Genomic DNA, 21,059 nt, shown 5'->3' with positions numbered 1-21,059 from the left:
AAGCCATGTGTAAATTAATCAACGGTAACTGTAGGGGTCAGCATGGCTCAGGAAAAGAAACGTGTGCCCAACAGCCTCTCCTTCCCCCACCAGCTTTGCTGTACTGTAGTAAAATTAACCTCTACCACTACTTCCTCCTGCCTCTTCTCTTCATTTTCCTGTGAAAACGCTGCTCTTTTTAGAATTTACACCAGGAATTCTCAAAACAAGGGTACAAGCGGCACGTCTCATTGCTAAGAACAGCGTATAGTCAGGTACGCCGGTGTGTACTCCGGCTGCACAGACAATGGAGAATGAGAAAAGCAGCAGTTACCCTGAAGAAGTGAGCGGTGATGTCATAGGAGAGCGCGTACCCTCTGGAACAGACGTTCTTCTATGGGAAGACAAGGAGAAAAAAATAAAAATCATTCCTTCCCTTTTGGATGTTTCTCTGAACATTTTTGCTGTCTGGCACAACAGGACTCAGCACAAAATCACTGTGTAAGATCCTGAGCACCAGCTCAGAATGCAGAAACTTCCTTTCTGTACAAAGCAACGCCGCTGACTAGGTAGTGCTGTACGGTCCCGGCACTGGAAAGCAAGTCAGACGGCCCTGCCTGCCGCGTGTTGTGGAAGGCAGCGGCAGTTTAACAGCCTTGGAACGAACGGAGGTTTCTGGCTGTGCCTGACAGGAGAGTGCAGGAGGTCTTGAAGAGGCCATCCGTCAGGATGAATAAATAGAAACAAGAGCTGGGCTCTGAGCACAACACAGTGCTCTGAGGGTCCTGCAAGTCTACCAGGCCACTCCGTGATCACTCAGGTGATTTCACCCCTGCACTGTGCAGCTCCATCCAGCTCCAACTGCTGATACACTGGTTGGCTGCCCCTCAGATTTGCCTACACTATTTCCCAAGGATTCTCTCTCAACAGCGTAAAATGCCACCACAACTCCAAACGAATGAACCCGAAAGCCATCCTACAGCAGACAGTGCTGAGGGGACCTCTGCAGAGCTAGGGGCTGGGAAGTCTCGAGCACAAGTTGAGCTTCTCCACACTCTGATATAAGCTAAGCTTGTTTCAAATTTGGCTGTATTTTAACTCCTGTCCTAAACCCAAGTTTAAGTTCTTTTTCTAAAGCATTTACCAACAAGAAATTGTCATTTGGCTAATGACACATACCAGCTCCGAGTTTACAAAATGAAAAAAGTCTTCACAGTCCAACGTGGTTTTCTTTCCTTTTCGACAAGTCACGATCAAAGTTGATGCAGGGAGCCCTACCAGAATCCTTAGGCAGGGAAGAATAAAAACAAAATTGAGGTTACAATCAAGGAAAGAATCAGACTCCACGCTCTCAGGGCACGTGCCTTTGATATTCAGGGGAGTTTCAGTGCATGTCAAACACGAGATATTTCAAACACGTTGACAGAAACTGCACAAAGAATTGTTCCAGTTGCCCAGAAAAGATCCTGCGTTTCAATGAGACACACACCCCACTTTCAAAGATACCATCAGCAGCTCAAAAATGGAAACAGCAGCAAAACAGAGTAATTTAACAACAGTTAACACAAGTGGTGGCATTAAGAGTGCTGGTGGCTGAAAACAGAGACCATGAAGACGCGTGGTCTCTGAAATCCAGTCCAGAGGCAGGGACAACTTGTAGCCCAAGATGGCACACTGAAATGCAGCTAAGTCACGTAGCTACCAGGGAATTGTGACCGTGACATCCAGCGACATTTTCACTTGCTGTGGAGTCACAGGGCAATCACCAGCTGCGCAGATGCGCACCGTAATTGCTTTGAACAGCAGTTTTGTCTGAGGTATTCCCAGCTGTTCAGATCTGTGTTTACCTTCTGTGCAGCAGCAGCTCCTGCTGCCTCCACAACTGCTCACCCAAAGCAGAGCCATGTTTTCTGTCTTTCAGTCTTTCCCAGAGGATCTCAAACAGGAAGTGTCTCTGGGCATCCAAGCAGCCAGAAAGCAGCTTTTGCTGACACCGCAGCTCCAGGACCATCTCCTGAACAGGGAGGTGGGGGAAAAACAGTGTTTGTCAGTTTGCATTCAAACTCTCTGTGCTTCTCTGAAGTAATACAAAGAGATCAATAAGAAAATCTCTCTCTCAGTCTCCATGCCACTGTTCACACCTGAGAACCAAACATCAGCCTTACATACACCGAGGTGTTACGAAGTATTTTGACTGGCCAAATTCAAGGACTGAACATGCAGGTACGCATCAAAGTCTGAAATCACCTGCAGCTTGCAGAGAATATCGGGATTGACTGACACCTTCGATTGGCCACAGCTACCCAGGTCCAACCTGAAATTAAGAGACACACCAGGGAACAAACCCTGTTAGCCCAGGAGGGTAACACAATTCAGATCAAGTCAAATGGCTTCAGATGAACATAAAGCTCTACCATTAATGTTCCTTAAATAAGCTGTAGGTGAGACAGCAACTCTCCTCTAACCCTCCCTCCTTATTTTCCAGTTTCAGCCACTTATGCAGGGGCACTGATGCATGTCTGGCCAAAGAAATCTGAATACAAACTCAACTTAAAAAAGACAGACAGGCTAGCGACTATCTGTGACTTCAGCCCCAGGCCTCTGTCACCTAAAGCAAGATTCTTATGCAGAGACTCTGAGTCACGCAGAGCCACCTCCCAGCTTCGCTGCCAGCCAGACCTGTGAGAAAGGAATCACTTCCACTCAAGGAAACACCGCGCCACGTGGGACACAAGCTCACAGCTCCTAGCTTGCAAGGTCATTAGCAGAATCATTGCTTCTGCAGAAATACAAGTCATCGTACAGAATACCTTTGCGAGGAATCCAGAATGGTATTGATAATAATGCCACATGCTTTCTCCAGGTCTCCGTCGCAGCCACCGGAAGTGGAAGGCGCAGGAAGATACCACTGATAAATTGCCCAATAATGGAAATCCTGCCTGCAATATTGAAATGGAGAAGATAAGAAATCTATCACAGCATTTTAATGGTGCCCTTCCCTTGACGGAAAAGGAAGTTCACCAAGTGGAATGACAGATAAAAGCAGGCGTAGAAGTTCAGATATAAAGAGTAATCCAGCAGATGGCTGGTGTCAGCCATCTCTCGTTTCTGGAAGTGGGGAGGGGTTTGTGAAAAAGTTATTTGGAAGGACTGCAGGCCAGAGGTTATCTTGGTGAACACACTCCTCATTCTAGTGCTGCTTGCACTCTGGACAAACTGTACGAGGCGACAGGCATTTGTGTCACACAGCAGCTTGTTTATTTACCTTTCCGAAGCAGAGAGAATATCCTTTTCAGGGTACACTTCCAGCTCCAAGAGCAGCCACTCCCTGAAAGACAACTGGGAAAAGCAACAATTCAGGTAAGAGGGCAGGCCAGCAAGGCAAGTAGCTTGTGCAGAACAGCCCCCTTCTTCCCACAATAAAGCCCACCCAGATAATAATGCAGCCAGACACAATCCTGTGCAGATTAAGAGATATGAAACGGGAGATCGCAACCCAAGAGGTTCCTGTACTGTCTCCTCCTCTGCAAGAGATCTGAACTAAAAACCCATTGGCATTCAAAATTTTACTGAAAGCAAGCCTCTAAAGCATCTCTCACGCACCCACACACACTCATCCCCACCCCTTTGACATTTCCAAACATGCTCAGCTCCTTAAAGTCTAGATAGCACAGTGAACACATGTGATTAGAAATAAATGCTAAAATGAACACAGCACCACAGTCAGACAGACCGATACAAACATCAAAGAAAGGTTATCAGGCAAAGGTATTTTAGCCTTGTACGCAAGCTAGCCAAGCGCAAGGAGTCATTCTAGTAACACGACAAACTCCTCTGCACAGAGACAAACTGGTTTTATACGAACTAGGCTAAAAAAAGAAATCCTGTCAGATCAGATACGCTGCAAGGGTGGTATAAAGAGAAGAGCTGACACGTTAACCTGCTTCGCGGCGAGGCAGAGCCAAACAATCCAAGACACACAGGTGGTTGAGGAGAACACTGACATTTAGACAAAGCACCAAGAAACGCAAGCGAGCATTTTCAGTTGGTTGACTCACCATCACTTCACAGACAGCACACGGTAGGAAGCTAAGGTTACGGACAGGCCTTTTCCCTGCAGTTCCTGACCATTTTCTTACCGATATGGTACGTCTTGTCAAGCTTTCTGCTTTTGCAGTAAATGGGACACAAAAGCTTTACCTCTAGTTCTCTATTTCTACCTTATCATCACCATCAAAATCTACAAACAACACTGAGCACATAACCTAGCACCCATGACATCTTCCAACTGTCAGACTAACTTTCCAGGCATTAAGCTTTTACAAGAAGCTTTTTATCACAGATAAGGAAATTGCAAAGGGAGACCTGGAAAATAAGAATTACAGCGTGAACTGAAGCCGTGGAAAAGATTTATACCTGGAATGCTTTTTCCTTCAAGAGCTCTTGAAAGCGTGCTTGCTTCCACAAACAGAGGCTGGCTCTCTTGTAGTTTAGAGAGGGGCATGAGAGGGAACTCCAGATTAGGTCAGGTTTAGCCTCCTCGCACAGGATTCCCCGAGCTTCCAAGCACAGCCGTGGCACGATATACTGCAGCTGAAACAAAGGCATAAAACCCCTGCACGTTTCCATCACAAAAAAAAGGCCCAGTGCAACCTTTGGTTGTGTGAAGCTGCCAAACAAGCAAACACACAAGATGGTAAGATGGGAGGGTGCAAATACACATTTTTATACAGTTTTCTTTGTACAAGTTATAGTTGCACAGGAGTCTGAAGCCGGAAATGGAACGGAGATTGGTATTTCTTGTAACTAATAGTAAAACTTTTTTTCCTTTTACCTTTTTAACAAGGCTAGGAGGAAGCAAGGCACACAAATCTTCAGGAGAACAGGATGAAAACTTGCACATAAGATAAGATGCTGCTGCAGTGCAAAACCTGATAAAGAAAGAACTCCATTATCTGGTTGGTTCAATCCTATCTTTTCCCACTCGTGGAAGTCCAAAGTCAAAACAAAGACTGAGTGTTAAAAATCCTTTTAAGCAACATATCTCAAATCTATTTGCTTTTGGGACCACTTCTGTTCATGTGCTGCCAACCCCGAGTACATTAATGGCACAAATTTCAGAACCAGAGACTGAACTAAAACCCTCAACAGCATCCGGTCCGTCGTTACTCCCACAGGCAGCACTGTCACCAGGATGTCGTTTCCCCCGGGATCACCATCAGCCTGTTTCTCTGTGTAGTGCCTCTGCGCAGCACAAACACCTAGAGGTGCTCTGGAAATCCTCCGCAGGAGCACAGGAGCTTTACCTGCACCCCTCCGGCTAAACCTAAACCCACTGCCTGGGGAAGCAGGGTCGCGGTGGATGCATGATCTCACCTCAGGCAGAAGGCAAACGACTCTTCTGTCCTGCACACTAGCAAGCAGTTCCAGTACTCCGAAACGGAAAGGACTTTTTCAGGAGCAGGCTGAGACACCCCAAAATTGGCCTTCACTTCAGGAATTAAAGCTCTGGATTCACTCAAGTGGATCACAAAAGCAGCTAGTCCTAAAATGTGAGCATCGTTCAGGGAAGGGCCCTGCAAGCCAAACATAGGCGAAGAACTGAAGAGAGAGGCATTTCATTGGTAACAAAACAATCTTTCTCAGAAAAAACTCAGCGTTAATCAAGTAGCAGAACATTGCTTCTCCCCATTGACTAATTAGTGCAGTGATATAAATTTAGCAGATGAGAGGCACCAGTACACAAACATGTTCTTCATTCCTTGAAACTGTGCAGCTATCTTTGGTCAACCTGCAGCAAAACGTGTACGTTTCTGTAAAACAATAATTTTGAGCAACTAGCTGTAAATTCACCCCCGCAGAATTTGAGACTCTCAAGGCTTTTTAGCTTCTATGACGGCTCATTTAGTCTATCAACCATTTCATGTCACCTTTTCAACATTGCAGGGTAAAGAAAATAAAACTAACAGTTCTCTAAAAGAAAATAAGACCCCAAGTCTGGGGTGCAGCAGTGCATTACTTTTACCTTTAAAAGGGGTGTACAACCGAAACATTCAACATGGAAGCTTGGGAATTAAGCATCTACTCTTTTTTTTTTTGGCTCTGTTCATGAACTTGCTTATTTTAGCTTCTGTTAAAACGTATCTCAGAATGCATTAACCTTCTACAGTAGTATTTCTGTAGGGAAACGTTCAGCTCACGTTCCTGAGAACAAACCCATACCACTTCTCCGAAACGCAACTTGGTTTTTGGGAGCCTGAGAGCTAGAGAAGTGCAATCCAGACAGGTACACGCCCCACAGCTCAGGAAATTGAGGTAGGATAGCCTTTAGCACACTATAACCATACGATTCATGGCTGGAAAACTAACCTGGTGATAAATCAGCTGGCAGAGCCTGCCCAGGAGGGCAGGTAAGAGAGTCCTGTGTCCGCACATCATCTTCACAAACAAAGAGAGACATGGTCCCTGCCTGCAGAAGGTAAAAAAACACTAAAAATGCTCATTTTATTGCTTCTTTTTATCCCCAATACAGGAAGAGGTATTTTAAAAAAATGCTTAAACGCAATGAACCTGAGACAACTACCATTCCACTCATAGGCTCACGGGAAGCGGGACTTTTGGAGTACCTGAACAGGACCCCTACAAAGACATGAACTCCACCAGTGCCCTGCCTCAAACACTGTTCTGAGGTGACAAAGAGAGGAGGAAGCAGCCTGGGGCGCACACGGCCTTTTTCAGACAGAGAGCACAAGGTAAACAGAGGCAGAGCAATAAATGGGATCAAAAAACCAAGGCAAGAGCAAAAAGGTCTTAATAGGACATGGTCCTGTTGCAAAACATAGGGAGGCTGGGACTTTCCCACCCAACTGACAGAAAAAAAAAAAAAACATCCTCAGAGGAGACCAGATGGGGAGTTGGGTTTAGAAACATTTTCCTGGGGTGCTCTTGTTTATCACAGCTACTTTTCAGCACAGGTTTTCAATACAGATTCATCTGCTCCAGGGCAAAACAGTGTAAAAGAGAGGGAAAGACGCACTGGTTGCCAAGCACGCTGCACTCTAAAGACGCAGCCTCCTAGGTCAGTACTGTCAGCAGCTGGGATCACGGCAGCTTGTCAGTACACCGCTATTTTCCAACAAAGCAATTCTACACCCAAAACGTTAACCACAATGTTGTCAGGCTTCGGTTACGCCACCGAGGATGGCATTAGTAGAGTCCTTCCAGTGGTGGAGCAGTGCTACCTCTCCCTCCTCATGCAGGCAAAAATCAAACTGAGTCACCTCCAGGGGGAAGAGGGGACAGGAGGCAGAGAGGAGGTGTAGCATGCTGCTCTCCCTGTGCCTGCACCATTAGACTTTGTGCCTCGCCCATTTCATATCAGATACAGCATTAGGGATGAAGGCTGAGGTGCTGGATCTGCAAAAGCACTGAACCTGCCAAAAAGATGCCCCAAAGACACATCAGTGCTCACTGTCAAAAGGCAAGCATTCTCCTCCCCTGATCTCTAGTGTCAGCCAGCAAGTAACTCCTGGACAAAAACAAAAACAAACAAACAAAAAAAACAAACAAAACTTTGCTTCATTCCCCATCACTGAGCTGAAAACGCCAACCCGAGCACGTAGTATTTGTCGGAAGTTTTTATACGTTGTCACAGAGCACAAAGCAGAGCCACATGCCACCTTTTTCTGAAGGGATCAGTAACAACAGAGGAGAAACATGTTTTATTTACACATATACATCAAAGCACATTAGTTCTTAGATTACAGAAACTCAGAATAAAGCAGCCTGCAACTGCAGCCTGGCACAGTGGGTATGAACAACCAGGAGGTCCCTCCTCACCCCTGGACGAGGGTTGGAATTCTGGTATATTAACCGGTTTTTATCTCCCTGCTCTTTTATTTGCCTCTTACCTGTCAGGAGGGTTAAAATAGGAAGCAGCTATTAGGTTTTGGCAGAATGATGTCAGCAGAAGATCAACAACCTGGAATAAGAGACACACTGCTAATTCCTACTTTGGGGCTGGATATCTAGATCTAGTTTTGAGCTGCTGCGTACATATCATTTTTCCCAACATTAAAAGAAGGAGACAAATTGGTTCATGGCATTCACTGCAAGCTGTACAGATCCACTGGCACTAAGAAGAGACAGAAAGTTAAGCCCTCAACCGCCCAGGAACCATCCCAGCACAAAAAAAATACCTAGACAAGCCTGATGAAGAAAGCCTAGCTCGTCACAGGAATGCTCTGATAGAACATATCTCTAGATCTCGCCACCAGACACCCAGCAACTTCCAGGAGGTTGGAACACATGAATAGTCTGGGCAGAAGGTAGACAAAAGGAGAAGTGTATTTCCTGCCCTCTGCAGACAAAGCGACCTTTCACAAGGATTATCCAGATGCACTTTTACCTACCCAGCCCCGCTGGTTTCTCACCCCAAGCCAGATGGTACTCACGCTCTGGTGGCTGGGTGCCAGCCTGGGGGCAGAAACCTCCACTTGGATTGGAGAATTCAAAGTAGCAGCTTCCTTCTCATCACTGCTGTGACCCAAGACGCTTGCAAGCCTGTCAGAAATCACTGCAATCTGTGCTGGCACATCTGCAGGAAGGTAACAGGAGAAGAGGAGAACCGGGGTAGAAGGCATGAAAGATTTACAACTCCACATAGCAGGAAGTAGAACAATTGAAATATATACTCTAATTGATCAGAGCCCAAAGTATGTTGTGAAAAGCTTTAATGAGCAAAAAATGTTAGCTGGACCACAGTGATAGTCATCTTCATTTTAGAGGAGAGCATTACTTTTTCCCCAGTACTGCTACCAACACACATCAAATCAGTTTTTCACACCAGAAAGGAAACAGCCTTCAAATGGGGGCCCAAGTCCCCAGGGGAGCCCCAGGAACGGGGCTGCCCATCTTGGCAAAGATCAGTGCGGTACCACATGATCGTCACAAAGACGCAGACCTTGAGTTCCAAACTCAAGCACGGGTAGTACATCAGAGATTAAAATATATATCTGTTCACAGCTGGAAGGATTATACAGACCTGAAAGATTACCACCTTCAGGTGCCAGTGGCAAGTAACTACTGCTGCTGCTTTGGCTAGCATTAGCCACATTTCATTAATGCAGCTTTTGGAACAGTCGGTTACGGGTAGTTATAGCCTGCCCTCCTGCATACCTTCGTATTTAGCCTGGTCCGCAATCAGCGCCCTCAGTTCAGCCAGTTCAGCCTCCAGCTGCTCAGCGGGCTCTTTGGAACGGCTGGTTTCGGCTTTTGATTCGTCTAGACAAGAGAGAAATGCAACACGCTATCCTTACCTTTGCACGTTGCATCAATTCATAAAACGCATTCAGCAATCTTTGCGCACGTTTTCTGTAAAAGCAGTATTTACTTTTCTATAACAGATCCCCAAAGTGTCAATCTGCCACAAACACAGCTTTGGTTTTACATTCAAAATGTGCTATTCGATCAATCATTTATAAGTTCATGCCTAGCTGTAGAAAGGAATTCAGTTTTTAAAGACAAGAGGCAAAAAAGTTCTCCCTTCAGAGCTGCCTTCCTACTTGCTTTAGCCCTCTGCCCCTTGCAGAAACATTGTCTGTCCTCAAAAACTGGAACCAGTCTCAAAACACAGATATTACAGCATCGTCAGCTACATCATCAGCTTCTCTTCAAGCCCAACTCCAGATGTCACATGTTACTCTATTCTGGGGTTTTTTTTGTTTAAAAGAAGAAATAAAAGGAAATTCATTTTACCACTAGAAAGAGAGTGCCACCAGCAACAAGCTGCCACAGCACATCCCCAAAAACCACCCATACAGTTTGTCAGACAGGACAGCATCTTGTACACGGGCCAGAAATAACTCAGTCATGAACAAGAGAAGCAAATAACAAAGGTTAAAATTAAGACTTGTTATAAACACACTGTAAAGCAACAAGGGGTTAGGAGAATGCTGAGTCACCTTTATGTGCAAGAGTGAGCACTAAGGAACAGGGCAGGCTCAGAGTTGACCAGCACTCCGTTCTGCCCTAAATCCGGTCTCTCTGCTAGAGTCCCGGGAAGGGTGAGGATGCAGGGGGTCGGGTGAGGATGCAGGGGGACGCAGACCAGGCTGACCAGCATGCAGGGGCCACGGCTCAGGCTGTGCCACTAGAGGTCAGTGGCAATTCAAGGACTCCTGCAGAGCTCCGGCTGCCCGCTGGGATCCTGCCGATCTGGGCACGGAGGGATCCTTCATCCCTGCCGGTTGCCAGGACAACCTCCGCAGCCAGACTGCTGCACATCTGCGGTTCCCCAGGACTGCTTTGTCACGCCTCTCAAGCTACAGCACCTCCAGAAAGCTTCAAACGCCCCGAGTGCCCTGAGCAGGAGCCAATTACAGATTCATCTCTGTACACGGAGCACACTTATCTCCACCACGCTCTGGGAACAATCTCTGCTCACTAGCCTGACCTTTTTGCTTTGTGTAAGCCTGCGGTGAGGACATTGTCCATTTTAAAATGTGTTTGAAACACCCACTTGCTGCAAGAGATAGGAGAGCTCATTAAATAGCTATTACACCGACACTGCACCAGTAATGTGGCTACAGTGTTGGGACCTGAAATTACCGGGGCCCTCCCACTCGAATGCATCTCAACTATGCGCTGCAATCCCTTCACCGCTGGCTCTGTTCCTCGCCCCTCCTGCTTCCCCAGAACTCAGCCACGCACTGTAATCCACTCTTAAAAGGGGATGAGGTAGACAGCAAAGTGCCATTACGCAAGGGATCAACACAGCAGGTTGGCTCCCCAGGCCAGCCGGAGCTGAGGAGCGTTCAGGCTGCGAGCGCTGACTCACGGCGATGCGTTTGAGCTAGATTTAAATCAGCCAGCTCAGGCATCATTTGCAGCCTCAGCACAGCGCAGAGCTCCGCACGGACTGCAAAAATCCCACCCATCACTCACTACGAGAGCGAGTATTTGATACCTCAGTAAGACATAAAGAACACACACACATTTACGTATAGATTAGAGACCTGATCAGCAGTAACTTTTCTGAAAAATTTCAATTCAGGAGGGCATCAATGGAAATATTAGCTTTTCTTCAAACTGATCCATAAGTAAATGTTGTATTTTTTACCTTGCAGCATTTTCTCTTTCATAGCATGACAGGCTTGTATGTACGAGGAGTACAAGTTTGAGGGTATTTTATCAGCTCTAGAATCATAATAAAAAAAAAAAGCCATTTATTATAGCACATAGCCCCATTCAAACGTCAGCTTTATTAAATACGAGCATAAACCACAGCGATGCTATGAAATGTAATTACAGAGGCTCCAAAGCGTACAGAGCATCTGGGACACTTTTTAATCATCACCTGACACGAGGGCCAGAAATTTATATCCAAGGCTTTTATAGCAAGCATTATACACACACTACACAAAAACAACGCTATATATATTACACAGATGCATTAATGCCCATTTTAGATATATTTATTTTGGGTCTAAGATCACATAAGAGTCTAAGTTATGTGACAGGCAGTACTGACACAAGTAAAACACTAATGTGGAGATCAAAGTTTGACCTCCAACACTTGCTGGGCAGGCACTCAATACCAAAAACATGTTACATGAGGCTCCCTAGAACTCACCTGCTTCTCTTGTAACTTTAATTTTAAAAAATGATCCAGTCTTTTTAAGAGTCAGACTGGAATGACAAGGCAGGACTGAATGCCTCATTTGTAGGCAGTGTTGTAAACATTTTTTCTTCATGATAGGTTACAGAGGAATTACTGGATTTAAAATAAAGCTGCTTCTGCAATGCAGAAGAGCACTTTTAAGCATGTATACAGGACAAGCTTGATCTCTGAGAGGGGCTGTGTTCTCCTGGGGCTTTACCCTGGTGTTCCTTAAGAACAGCTCATAAAGCATTAACACACTTTTGTTTCATCTTCCCCTGCTCCCATATCCTCTCCCAAAAAGAGGAGAGCCTCTCACAGCGGGGGAAGTCATCTTCCTGGCGGAATTTTACATTCAGCAGTATCCTCCAAAGTTTGCATAAAAATACATCTGCCTGCAGTGAGAGGGCTGCATGGGACTCCTAGAAAATGGTTTTACCTACAGAACTGAAGGCATTCACCTATAGCGATAAGCTACCCCACCCACAACCTGCAAGCCACAAGCCTGGCCACAAAGTCCTGCCAAGGGTTAGCCAACGCTCAGAGTTTTGTAAACAAGGTTTCAAAGCCTCCAATAACCTGATGTAAAGTCAAATGTTCTTAAGACAAAGTCCAGAAGCACAGAAATAACACTGGGAAGTCTCAGTACCTCTTTAAAGAATCTATGAAAGCCATGCGCACATCCGGGGTTTTAGGGAGCTGCAACAGAAAAACAGACAGGTTAGGCACAATTACCCATCCACACACACACACCTCAGTGGGACGATCAAAAAAACAAAAGCCAAAAACAAATACTAACCGCACGTGGCCTGAGCAAAGCAGGAAGAAACCAGGAAGTGTAATACGGTCGCCTGAAAATACTGAGACAGAAAAGAAATATAGCCAAATATGAACAACGCCAAAGCTGCAAAGTGCCATTTCATTACCTCAAGAATTAATTTGGCTCCTGCAAATAAGAAATATTCATGGAAACATGAAAAACCGCAGACAAATCAAGCTCAGATCAGCCAATAGTTATTCATTTCTTTAATTTTGCTTTTTATTTATTTTGAGGACTTCTGTTGCAGGTACACGTATGCCTTTTCACTCTGCACAAACACCCTCTACTCAGATGACTACTGAGGAAGTAGATAACACGGGAAGAATTTCCCAAAACCTCCTTTGCTCACATCCTCCATTTTTCTTGTTTTGTTATTTTACTTTGGACTTGGCTTGCATTATTATTACAGCTACAAACAAGAAGAGCTGGGAAGCACACGGTACCTGGCTTCTATCACAGATGTTGGGATCTTCCTTGTGTTTTCAAATATCTGCAGGGCCTTTTCAACATCACGAAGTGCCTGGCCCTGTGGCTGGCTCACACAAGTAACAATGAGAGAGAGAGATGTGGTGAGAAATCGAGGATGATGATAGTCCTCCCTGCTTGTTCTTTCAGGGTTACTAACAGTTGTCTGTGCTGCAAAGGGACTGAACGAATGCAACTGAGCAACAAGAACTACCCAAAATGCAGGGTAAAACTGCAGGATGGAGGAACAGGGCCTGAACCACCAGCCTGCCTCCATAAATAACAGCTATTCTGGGTCAGCCCAAAGGTCTGCGCGGTTCCGTGCGCGCTTCCTACAGCAACTGCTGCAGATACTCCTGCCTTACATCACCTTGTTTATTCAATTGTCCCCCGTGGGCACAGTATCCTATCTGATCTGAATTTGGTTATAGTTATTCTATTTTAGTTCGTACACTCAGAATTAAGACCCATAATCCTCACTTCCAGCCCGTGCTACTACACTCCAGGCAGAGGGACTGCTGCCCCGGGTTTCTCTTGATTGAGCTGTAAGACATCTTAGGACTGTGACAACCCAGGGCAGTTTCTCAACGGAAAAACAGATCAGACTTGGAATAAATGAAATTAAATCTTCACTTTGGACTTTCAGATCGTTACAGGACTAGACTGCATCGCACTGCAGTACGTCCAGCTACCCTGTTATGGCCGCTAACCCCTCTTTTGTAAAGCTGGAGAAGATTTGGCAGCATGCCCAAACTCAGTAGGAATGACAGAGAGGCTCATAACCTAAGCTCTCTTTCCAGAGGAAAAAGGGCAGCACTGGTGAGAAAACTGTTCTCCAGAGCAGCAGTACCTGCACCGATTCGTCTGTGGAAGACAAGTCCTCATAGAGCCCCATATCTTCTATAGCAACCTGCGGGAGGGTCCAGAGAGATGCACGTGGTCACGACACAGCTAGTATTGCGACAGAACCAGAAACAACACTTTTGCAAGCAACAATTTTTACTAACCTTGAGGTCAGCCAGTCTGGTTTTAGCCAGAGTGATGTACTCCAAGAGAATAGACCGATGTTTTGTTGGCACAAAAGGTGGGTACATTATATGGACCTGAAATGTGAAATTCACAATAAGATTTGCCATTTTTACAGGAAATTAGTGTAAAATTCTGGTTTACAGTCACTTACCTCAAGTATTCCCCAAAGTAGATGTTATTGATTGTTTTAAGAGAAGCCATTTTCATGGCAACTGACATGTAATTTCTCCCAACAACAAACAAACAAAAACACTGAAGTCCTTAGGTTTAACTCCCTGAAGGAATTCTTCTTGTCAAGTAAATAAATCTTGTACTTCCTTATTTCAGGGAGAAAAGGTTTTGAATAATGTATCAGAAGTAATGCCATTACTACGACAACATTAACAATATGCTGAACCTAGTCAAAGGCACAAGTACATTCACTCTGGAGCAGCTCTGTATCAGTCCTTAGAAAACCACCTCTGCTAGCATCTTCTCACCTTCAGGTACGGCGCTGCTTCAAAGGGCACAAGCTCTGACAAGAACTCAAAGAGGAAAACCAGAGCTTTCTTACTGCTCCCGTGGTGACCGCCAGCGTTCCCGAAGGAGGCCTGAAAGAGGGGAAACGACAACGCAGCCTTTCAGCACGGACAGAATCTCCGTCCCCACAATGCCGCAACTCAGCGCACAAATCCCAGACATCCGCTTCAAATATCCGCTTTCTGTCAAGAGAATCTTTCTGGAGAAAAGTCTCCAGAGAAATTCTACAGAAGCCTCTATGGACGTTTTCTTGGGTTTCTTTGCCCAGTTTCCAGGAAGCCTGCCATGTCATGCTCAATGCTTGTCCCGATATGCTACCAGGAGAACACTCTGAGAAGTTAAACAAGGCAACAGCAAAATGCACCAAAGGATTGGGACTCATGAGGGAACCACAAAGCTGCCAGTTTCTACACAGGTTTATCTGGGCATTATAGGGAAAATAAGCCAGTCTGAGCCTATACAGAACGGAACTAGTTCACCTTTTGATACATCCTGAACACTCCATCAGCAAAGGCTGCGCTTAGATTTGCAAACTCATACAAAGGGATTCACAGGTGTAAATTACGTGGAGATTTGCATACCTAAAATACCTACATGTTTACAACTAAAAAGCTAACAACCAATTATCTATAAGGTCAAACGCAGCAATTACAGCTGCATGCAAACATCCAGGAAACAGGAATGCTTCATCTGCAATAACCTACAACTTATGCACTAACAACAGTGCTGGTTATCAAGATACTGAAATACACCCAAGATTATAACAGGAATTACGTGTCTGCATTCCTGACAAATAACTAGAGAAGGCAAGACAGACTTAAAAGATGAAAGAAGGGAAGACCAGAGAAAGCCAAATAAATATATTATTTGCAGACACAAAGGCAGTAATAAATATAAAATAATTCCTAGTACCAATACAATCACTTGTTAGTCTTTTTTTTTCCCCTCCCCTCTCTCTAGTTCCTGGCTATCCTGTCTGACACTAGGCTTTCGCCGTGCAGCAGAACATTCCTTGCGCGCAGGTTTCTCACATATTTAAAACAAAGATTACCAGCCTGGCCTCATTGAGCCTTACCTTAAACCATTCGGAGTAAGGCATGAAGACAGCAGGGCCCTCCAGAGCAGCCTGACGAGCTATCAGGAACGCAGTGATCATATTTTCCATATCATAATTCTCAAAGGCCTTTATCAGGAGACGGCTCAGTAGATCTAGAAACATAAAACAAAACCTCTCAACCTTTGCTGTTGACAACTGTGCTGTAATTTGCTACAGTAAGTGGAGACAGGTATCTGTGATAAAACATCTGCCACATGGAGAAGGATGTTCCGCTTGGGGAACCTTTGGGACTCGCTTATCTTTTTTCACACACCTTCAATAGTCAAATACTCTCAGATGTCAACCTGCAAGAATTTCAGGGAGTCCACCAATGAGATCACCAGTAAGAAACTCTGACAAACAAGGTCTGCCAGCAAAGGTGAGACAGAAGAACTCAGCTTCTGTAACCACTACTCCAAATAATAATGAAGGTCATTATCAAAGAACCTCTCTTAGCTCTACACTAAGTTTGAGAAGCATCAGGCAGAAAGCCTGGCATTTGCGTTGCTGCTGACGTGGGATGTCTAAACAGAAAAGCAGGTTTCCTGGTGATCTTTTCCATGCAGGAACCTCAAAACACAACTATGAACGAGTACACTGCTCCACCAGTCGGCATGGTTTCCCCCTGCGGTACCTGAGGAGCGACAGGCACACGTTAGCTTGCAGGCCTGCCAGTACCCACCTACCTTTGAACAGCTGCTCAGCCTCCGCCTGACAGACTGCCAGCGTGGAAACGCAGGACAGGACATGCTGCCAGTTCACCTCGCGAGTCTCCAGGACTTGCTGCAGCTGGCAGATCGACTCCTTTGCACTCAATGCCACTAACAGCTGGAAGAGTGATAGCAATTCATTTTAGCCATGACATGCAGCCACCCTAAGAGTGAAATACGTTGTCAAGATTAACAAGCACATGTCTTTTGCATCACTTTTGGAAAAGCTATCCTGCACACATCTTTTGCGTCAGCTTCCCAGGGCCAGGTATCATTCTGGCTTGGAATCAGCCAAAATAAACAGCAATATTCCAATTCTTTCAGAAGTCATGTCGTATTCTGTAACAGTAAAAACTCGCGTCTTCCATTATTATCTTTGTTCTCATTTAGAGCTTTGCATACAAGTCCCTGTAGTACTTTTTCCTCATGCTTCTTCCTGTCTACAATTCCTGGCAGCTGGTTCAGATTCTGGGTCTGGAACGCACTATTTTTAAATAATCTCATTTCAGATACGTCAATGAATATAAATCAAAGATAGTCAAGATCTCTTTGCGAAACCAGGAGGACATACTTTGCGATACAACGTAGTGAGCAGCGAACAAGTTCTTGTAAAGCTCCACTCTTTCTGCATATGGATGGCATCAGACACTGTACCCAGAAAATGAAAATAGTTTACTCTTCAGCAAGAGATTTTAAAATACACCCAAAACATGCAACATAACCACACAAGAGTTTCCTTTGGCTTTGACGGACAGACACATTAAGAACTGCCCACTGAAATCCTCTCTCCCATTCATCTTTGGAACACAGACTGCAGCAACAAGGACCGTGCCATTTCACTACAGCACGATCATCTCAAAGCTGTTCCTGAGATCTCACATTCGTAGGCCAACATAATGCACGCACAGAGAACCAGCAAGGAATCAGCTTTTTCCTAAATAGTCTCTTTCAACTAGAGAAGCCAGCAATGACACAGCTCTCCCACACAACACATAGGCAGCTCAAGATCATAGGCCAGAGTGATTTCACCAGAGATCTGTAGCCCAAACATATTTCTTCCTAAAAACATCAAGTTTCACAGTTACCAGTCACAGATCAGAAGCTTTCCTGCCTTTACCTCTAACCAAAAGAAATGCCCAGTCAGCAGAAGGCCATGTCTTGTGCTTACACCCCAACACACACAGGGGCCACGTTATTTCAGCCCCAAGCGCTCCCTGCAGCACCACCTCTCCCACCCGGTTTCTGCTTTCCCCAGAACTGCTCCCAGAGGCCACAGCCCTCCTTTCTCTGCTCCGTAAAGGCTGCTGTTAGACATTACTCCTCATGAGCTATTGGCTGGAGCTCTGTTTGAAGCCGCTGATTTTTCCACCTAAAGTTTTCTCCTGAACTACAGCCCTCTAAAGCTCAGATGAATTTTTTTGTCTGATGGGGCACACTGCTCTTATAGCCCCTGAGAAAGAGCTGAGGAGTCAGGCAGCTTTTCTGGCTCTGGGTCATCCAGGCTGGGCTCCGTTCAGCGAGGCCTGGGTGGGATGGAGCTCCGCACACACGGCAATAACACACTCTGGAGACACTCCTCTCCGCCTGTTCCTACCTTTGAACAATGGATTGTAGGTAAGAACCTCGGTCAGGGTGTGTCTGAAAAACTGCTGCAAGGAATCCGGATGAACCGCACTTCTGTAGACTGACACATTGAACACGTTCAGCCTGCAAACGACAGGGAAACACTCAGAAACAATGCACAGGAAGTGTGATCAACCAGGTGCTGATTACGGTGAACGACTCATTTTTCTTCTGCATCTTATCAAATTGCCAGAGATACATACCTTTTTTGTATGTATTTTTAAAATGCTGCTGGTTACTCAATATTACATAGCTATCAGATTTACTAACTTGAGTCAAATCTATATCCCTGCACAGGACAGGACTGGCTTGACGTGTACAAAATTGTTAGACAAAATGAGTTTGGAACAGGAATTGGAGGAAAAGATGATGGCACCTTCCAGCTGTTTCTGCTCAGAAGCAGAGTGAGAAAACTTGACTGGGGAAACTCGCCACATGCCAGGAAGGTGCTCCAGGACTGGCTCCAGCCCTGCCATGACGCCTGTTCCTACCCAATGCTTATTTTTCTTACATGCATTTTCACTTCCACATACTTTATTAGAGAGGAAAATACTGAACATAAGTAGCATGGGGTGGGGAACATTCACCGTGTTGCAGTAACAAGTGTAACAGCAGATAAAAAACTCCTCCTGACATTATTCAGGGGAACGGTGTTTCTTACCAGAACCTCATAGCTTGAAACGTGGAAACATCTTCCTGCTTCTCTTTACCAACGGCATCGAGCACCCCTGTATCCCAAAGGAGAGACACAAAAACACAGTGAGAGAAATGGCAGGAACTGCGACACTAAACACCGCGGAAACTAACTGGAACAAGCCATTTGTGCACCTTTAAGAAGGTGACCCCATTAGGAAAATGTGTGAAAGCCATTCGGCAGCATTAAATTCTTACGACATTTTTTTCACAAGTGACACAGAGACTCAAAAACTATTAACGCTAACCTTGAACCACTTTAAAAGCATTCCCAAGAATGTGCTAATAATTAAGCCATCTAAAAACACACACAGATTACTGTTTAATGGCCAAACCCAATCCTAATTGTGTAATGCATCTGTGAGTGTGAACATTGCAAAGCTGCACAAGAGAAAAGTCTGTCTGGGGGCAGGGATTTGCACAAGCAGGCTTGGCATTAGCAACCCCTGGAAACAATGGTCCTAACCGCCCTCGCCAAACAAAGAGCACGCTGCTGCGAGTGCCGCACATTTGTAACAGCAGTGGACTTCATGTTACGTTTGTTTGGCAGAAATACCTCCCAAAGCTAGATCTGTCCCAAAATGACTACTGGAGGGCCAACAGGCTGGCACCTTGGCCATCAGCCTACACCACTGAAAGCCCACTTACTGCAAGACCCTTTGCTTTACAGCCCACTGCAGCAGCACTTTTTCTGTTTCTTGTCCCATCCTTCCTTTAAAAGCCTCCTCTTTTAACAGTTAAATGTTTGTTGTGTTTATTAGGATAATGCAGTGAAGCACCCTGAAAAGGAAATTTACTGAGCTGAGGCAGCAAAACAGGCGTCCCTCGCACGCCTTTCCTAAGGCAGTCGCAATGTTAACATGCAATACTCCCCTGCCCCGCTGAGAATACTTAAGGTTAAGCAGGGGAGAATAGAGAAAAGGAGATAAACTCCGCTTATCCTCAGGCACCGGAGTTCAATATAGCAGGATCATTACTGCGAAGCACAGTGCTCCCACGCTGCTCACAGCCTGTCCTTCTCTTCCTGTGAAGGTCTTCATTAACTGCGAGTTATTTTTTTTTACATAAAGAACCCTAATGTTCTTCAAAACAGCTGATTAGTTAAGTGAAACCCCTGAAGGGTGACCCAGAAGTATACACTAACAAAAATAACTCGTTTAATATATTTTCAGACACACAGACTGCAAGTTACTCAGCTGCAGCGCAGGCTGCACCAATGTGAAGGTCAAACGAAGAGCAGGTTCGCGCAGACTCCCGCCTGGCTGCCAGCGGCCTGCTTCTCTTCCTCCAACATCCCTCTAGTCCCGTGTTTACAAGGGTTATTTTTCAAGTACCGACACCGTTAAAGTGCCACCTGAGAAGGGACTCATACATATTAAATAACAAAGCACCTCTGTTGCAGCTGTCCCTTTTTAGAACCACTCTGCAAGGTCTGCACGGCATCTCTGGCTACGGACAACGCTCCCTGCGAGACGCGCGGTAAGGGATCGGGCTGGCAGCGCCCACGGGAAGCGATGCCGAAGGGACGGAGCAGTCCTGCTGTGGTGTGCTGGCCTTCAGTCAGCTTACAGCAGAAGAAAAGCGCTAACCTCTGCAGCAGCACCGAGCCTGTTAGTGAAACATGCCAGCAAGAAAAGCGGTAAAGTGCTGTCACTAGGGAGACAGCAGCCGCACAGGCAGATTATGCTAATACACCGGTGCAGGGCACGTGAGGAGGTGTAAGAGAATGCTTCCTCTGCTTAATGTCTTTGCCCAGCATTAAAAAAAAAATAAAATAGGTTTCACAAAACGTTAGTCCGCAAATCCAAAGCACGAACCAGCAAAACAGCTTAGTTGGACGGAACTTGGTAAACTCAAAGTTTAATTTACCAAGCAGAAAAAATTCTCCTAGCTTAACTGCTGTGCTACAACAGACTGGATAGCTTCCAATCAAACTTGTTAAAAATCAGCGCAGATATCAACCTGATGTGGCAGCTGGGAGCAGAATGAACTAGCCTAACAGGCAAGAAATTATCTGCAGTGTTAGAAAGACACTGACTTTACAGGAGCGAAGGGGAAAGCAGGGAAATCAGTGCCAGAAGTATTACACACAACAGAGGAAGAGCAGCTCAGGCAAAGGATTTATCCTTAGAGATTTAGCAACAAACAAGGAGTGTGAGTCTAGCAAACAGCAGTGACTGCGCAAAGCTACATACAATCTCAAACACTTACATGTCAACATTCTCTGTAAGACTGCACGACAGATCTGTTCAAAATTGACAAATTAAGACCATTTAGTGTTGAAAAGAGCTACAGTTCTGTGCAAAAAATAAAAAAAAAGTAAAAAGAGTAAAGTGAGACCTCTTAATTTAAAGCTTAACTTTCACCTTACCAGGAATCCATGCCTCACATTCAAATGGAAGAAAATGAGCAAGGTGAAACCAAGGAAGCTTAAAAAGCCCTTAACTCCTCACCTTGGAGAAATTC

General features: G+C 45.3%; 1 protein-coding gene across 1 annotated transcript in view; it reads right to left on the bottom strand.

Moving 5' to 3' along the window:
- FANCA (FA complementation group A) overlaps positions 1-21,059 on the bottom strand; it is a 35,339-nt gene that overhangs the window by 6,866 nt on the left and 7,414 nt on the right. The window contains exons 9-34 of the mRNA XM_086758260.1: positions 20,805-20,838; positions 18,562-18,628; positions 17,872-17,984; positions 16,849-16,925; positions 16,254-16,395; positions 15,547-15,680; positions 14,432-14,542; positions 13,931-14,026; positions 13,774-13,833; positions 12,902-12,990; positions 12,438-12,498; positions 12,288-12,337; positions 11,099-11,175; positions 9,157-9,261; positions 8,433-8,575; positions 7,890-7,960; positions 6,349-6,448; positions 5,356-5,555; positions 4,814-4,910; positions 4,396-4,572; positions 3,245-3,318; positions 2,790-2,918; positions 2,227-2,293; positions 1,827-1,993; positions 1,159-1,264; positions 314-373 (exon numbers count right to left, since the gene is read on the bottom strand). Coding sequence (XP_086614386.1) covers positions 314-373; positions 1,159-1,264; positions 1,827-1,993; positions 2,227-2,293; positions 2,790-2,918; positions 3,245-3,318; positions 4,396-4,572; positions 4,814-4,910; positions 5,356-5,555; positions 6,349-6,448; positions 7,890-7,960; positions 8,433-8,575; positions 9,157-9,261; positions 11,099-11,175; positions 12,288-12,337; positions 12,438-12,498; positions 12,902-12,990; positions 13,774-13,833; positions 13,931-14,026; positions 14,432-14,542; positions 15,547-15,680; positions 16,254-16,395; positions 16,849-16,925; positions 17,872-17,984; positions 18,562-18,628; positions 20,805-20,838 — 2,607 coding nt within the window. The remainder of the gene's footprint in view (positions 1-313; positions 374-1,158; positions 1,265-1,826; positions 1,994-2,226; positions 2,294-2,789; positions 2,919-3,244; positions 3,319-4,395; positions 4,573-4,813; positions 4,911-5,355; positions 5,556-6,348; positions 6,449-7,889; positions 7,961-8,432; positions 8,576-9,156; positions 9,262-11,098; positions 11,176-12,287; positions 12,338-12,437; positions 12,499-12,901; positions 12,991-13,773; positions 13,834-13,930; positions 14,027-14,431; positions 14,543-15,546; positions 15,681-16,253; positions 16,396-16,848; positions 16,926-17,871; positions 17,985-18,561; positions 18,629-20,804; positions 20,839-21,059) is intronic.

This window comes from Chlamydotis macqueenii, chromosome 13, assembly GCF_036417535.1.
Source record: "Chlamydotis macqueenii isolate bChlMac1 chromosome 13, bChlMac1.mat, whole genome shotgun sequence".
In the NCBI taxonomy this organism is placed as follows: domain Eukaryota; kingdom Metazoa; phylum Chordata; class Aves; order Otidiformes; family Otididae; genus Chlamydotis; species Chlamydotis macqueenii.
This window is presented reverse-complemented; position numbering and strand designations above follow the sequence as displayed.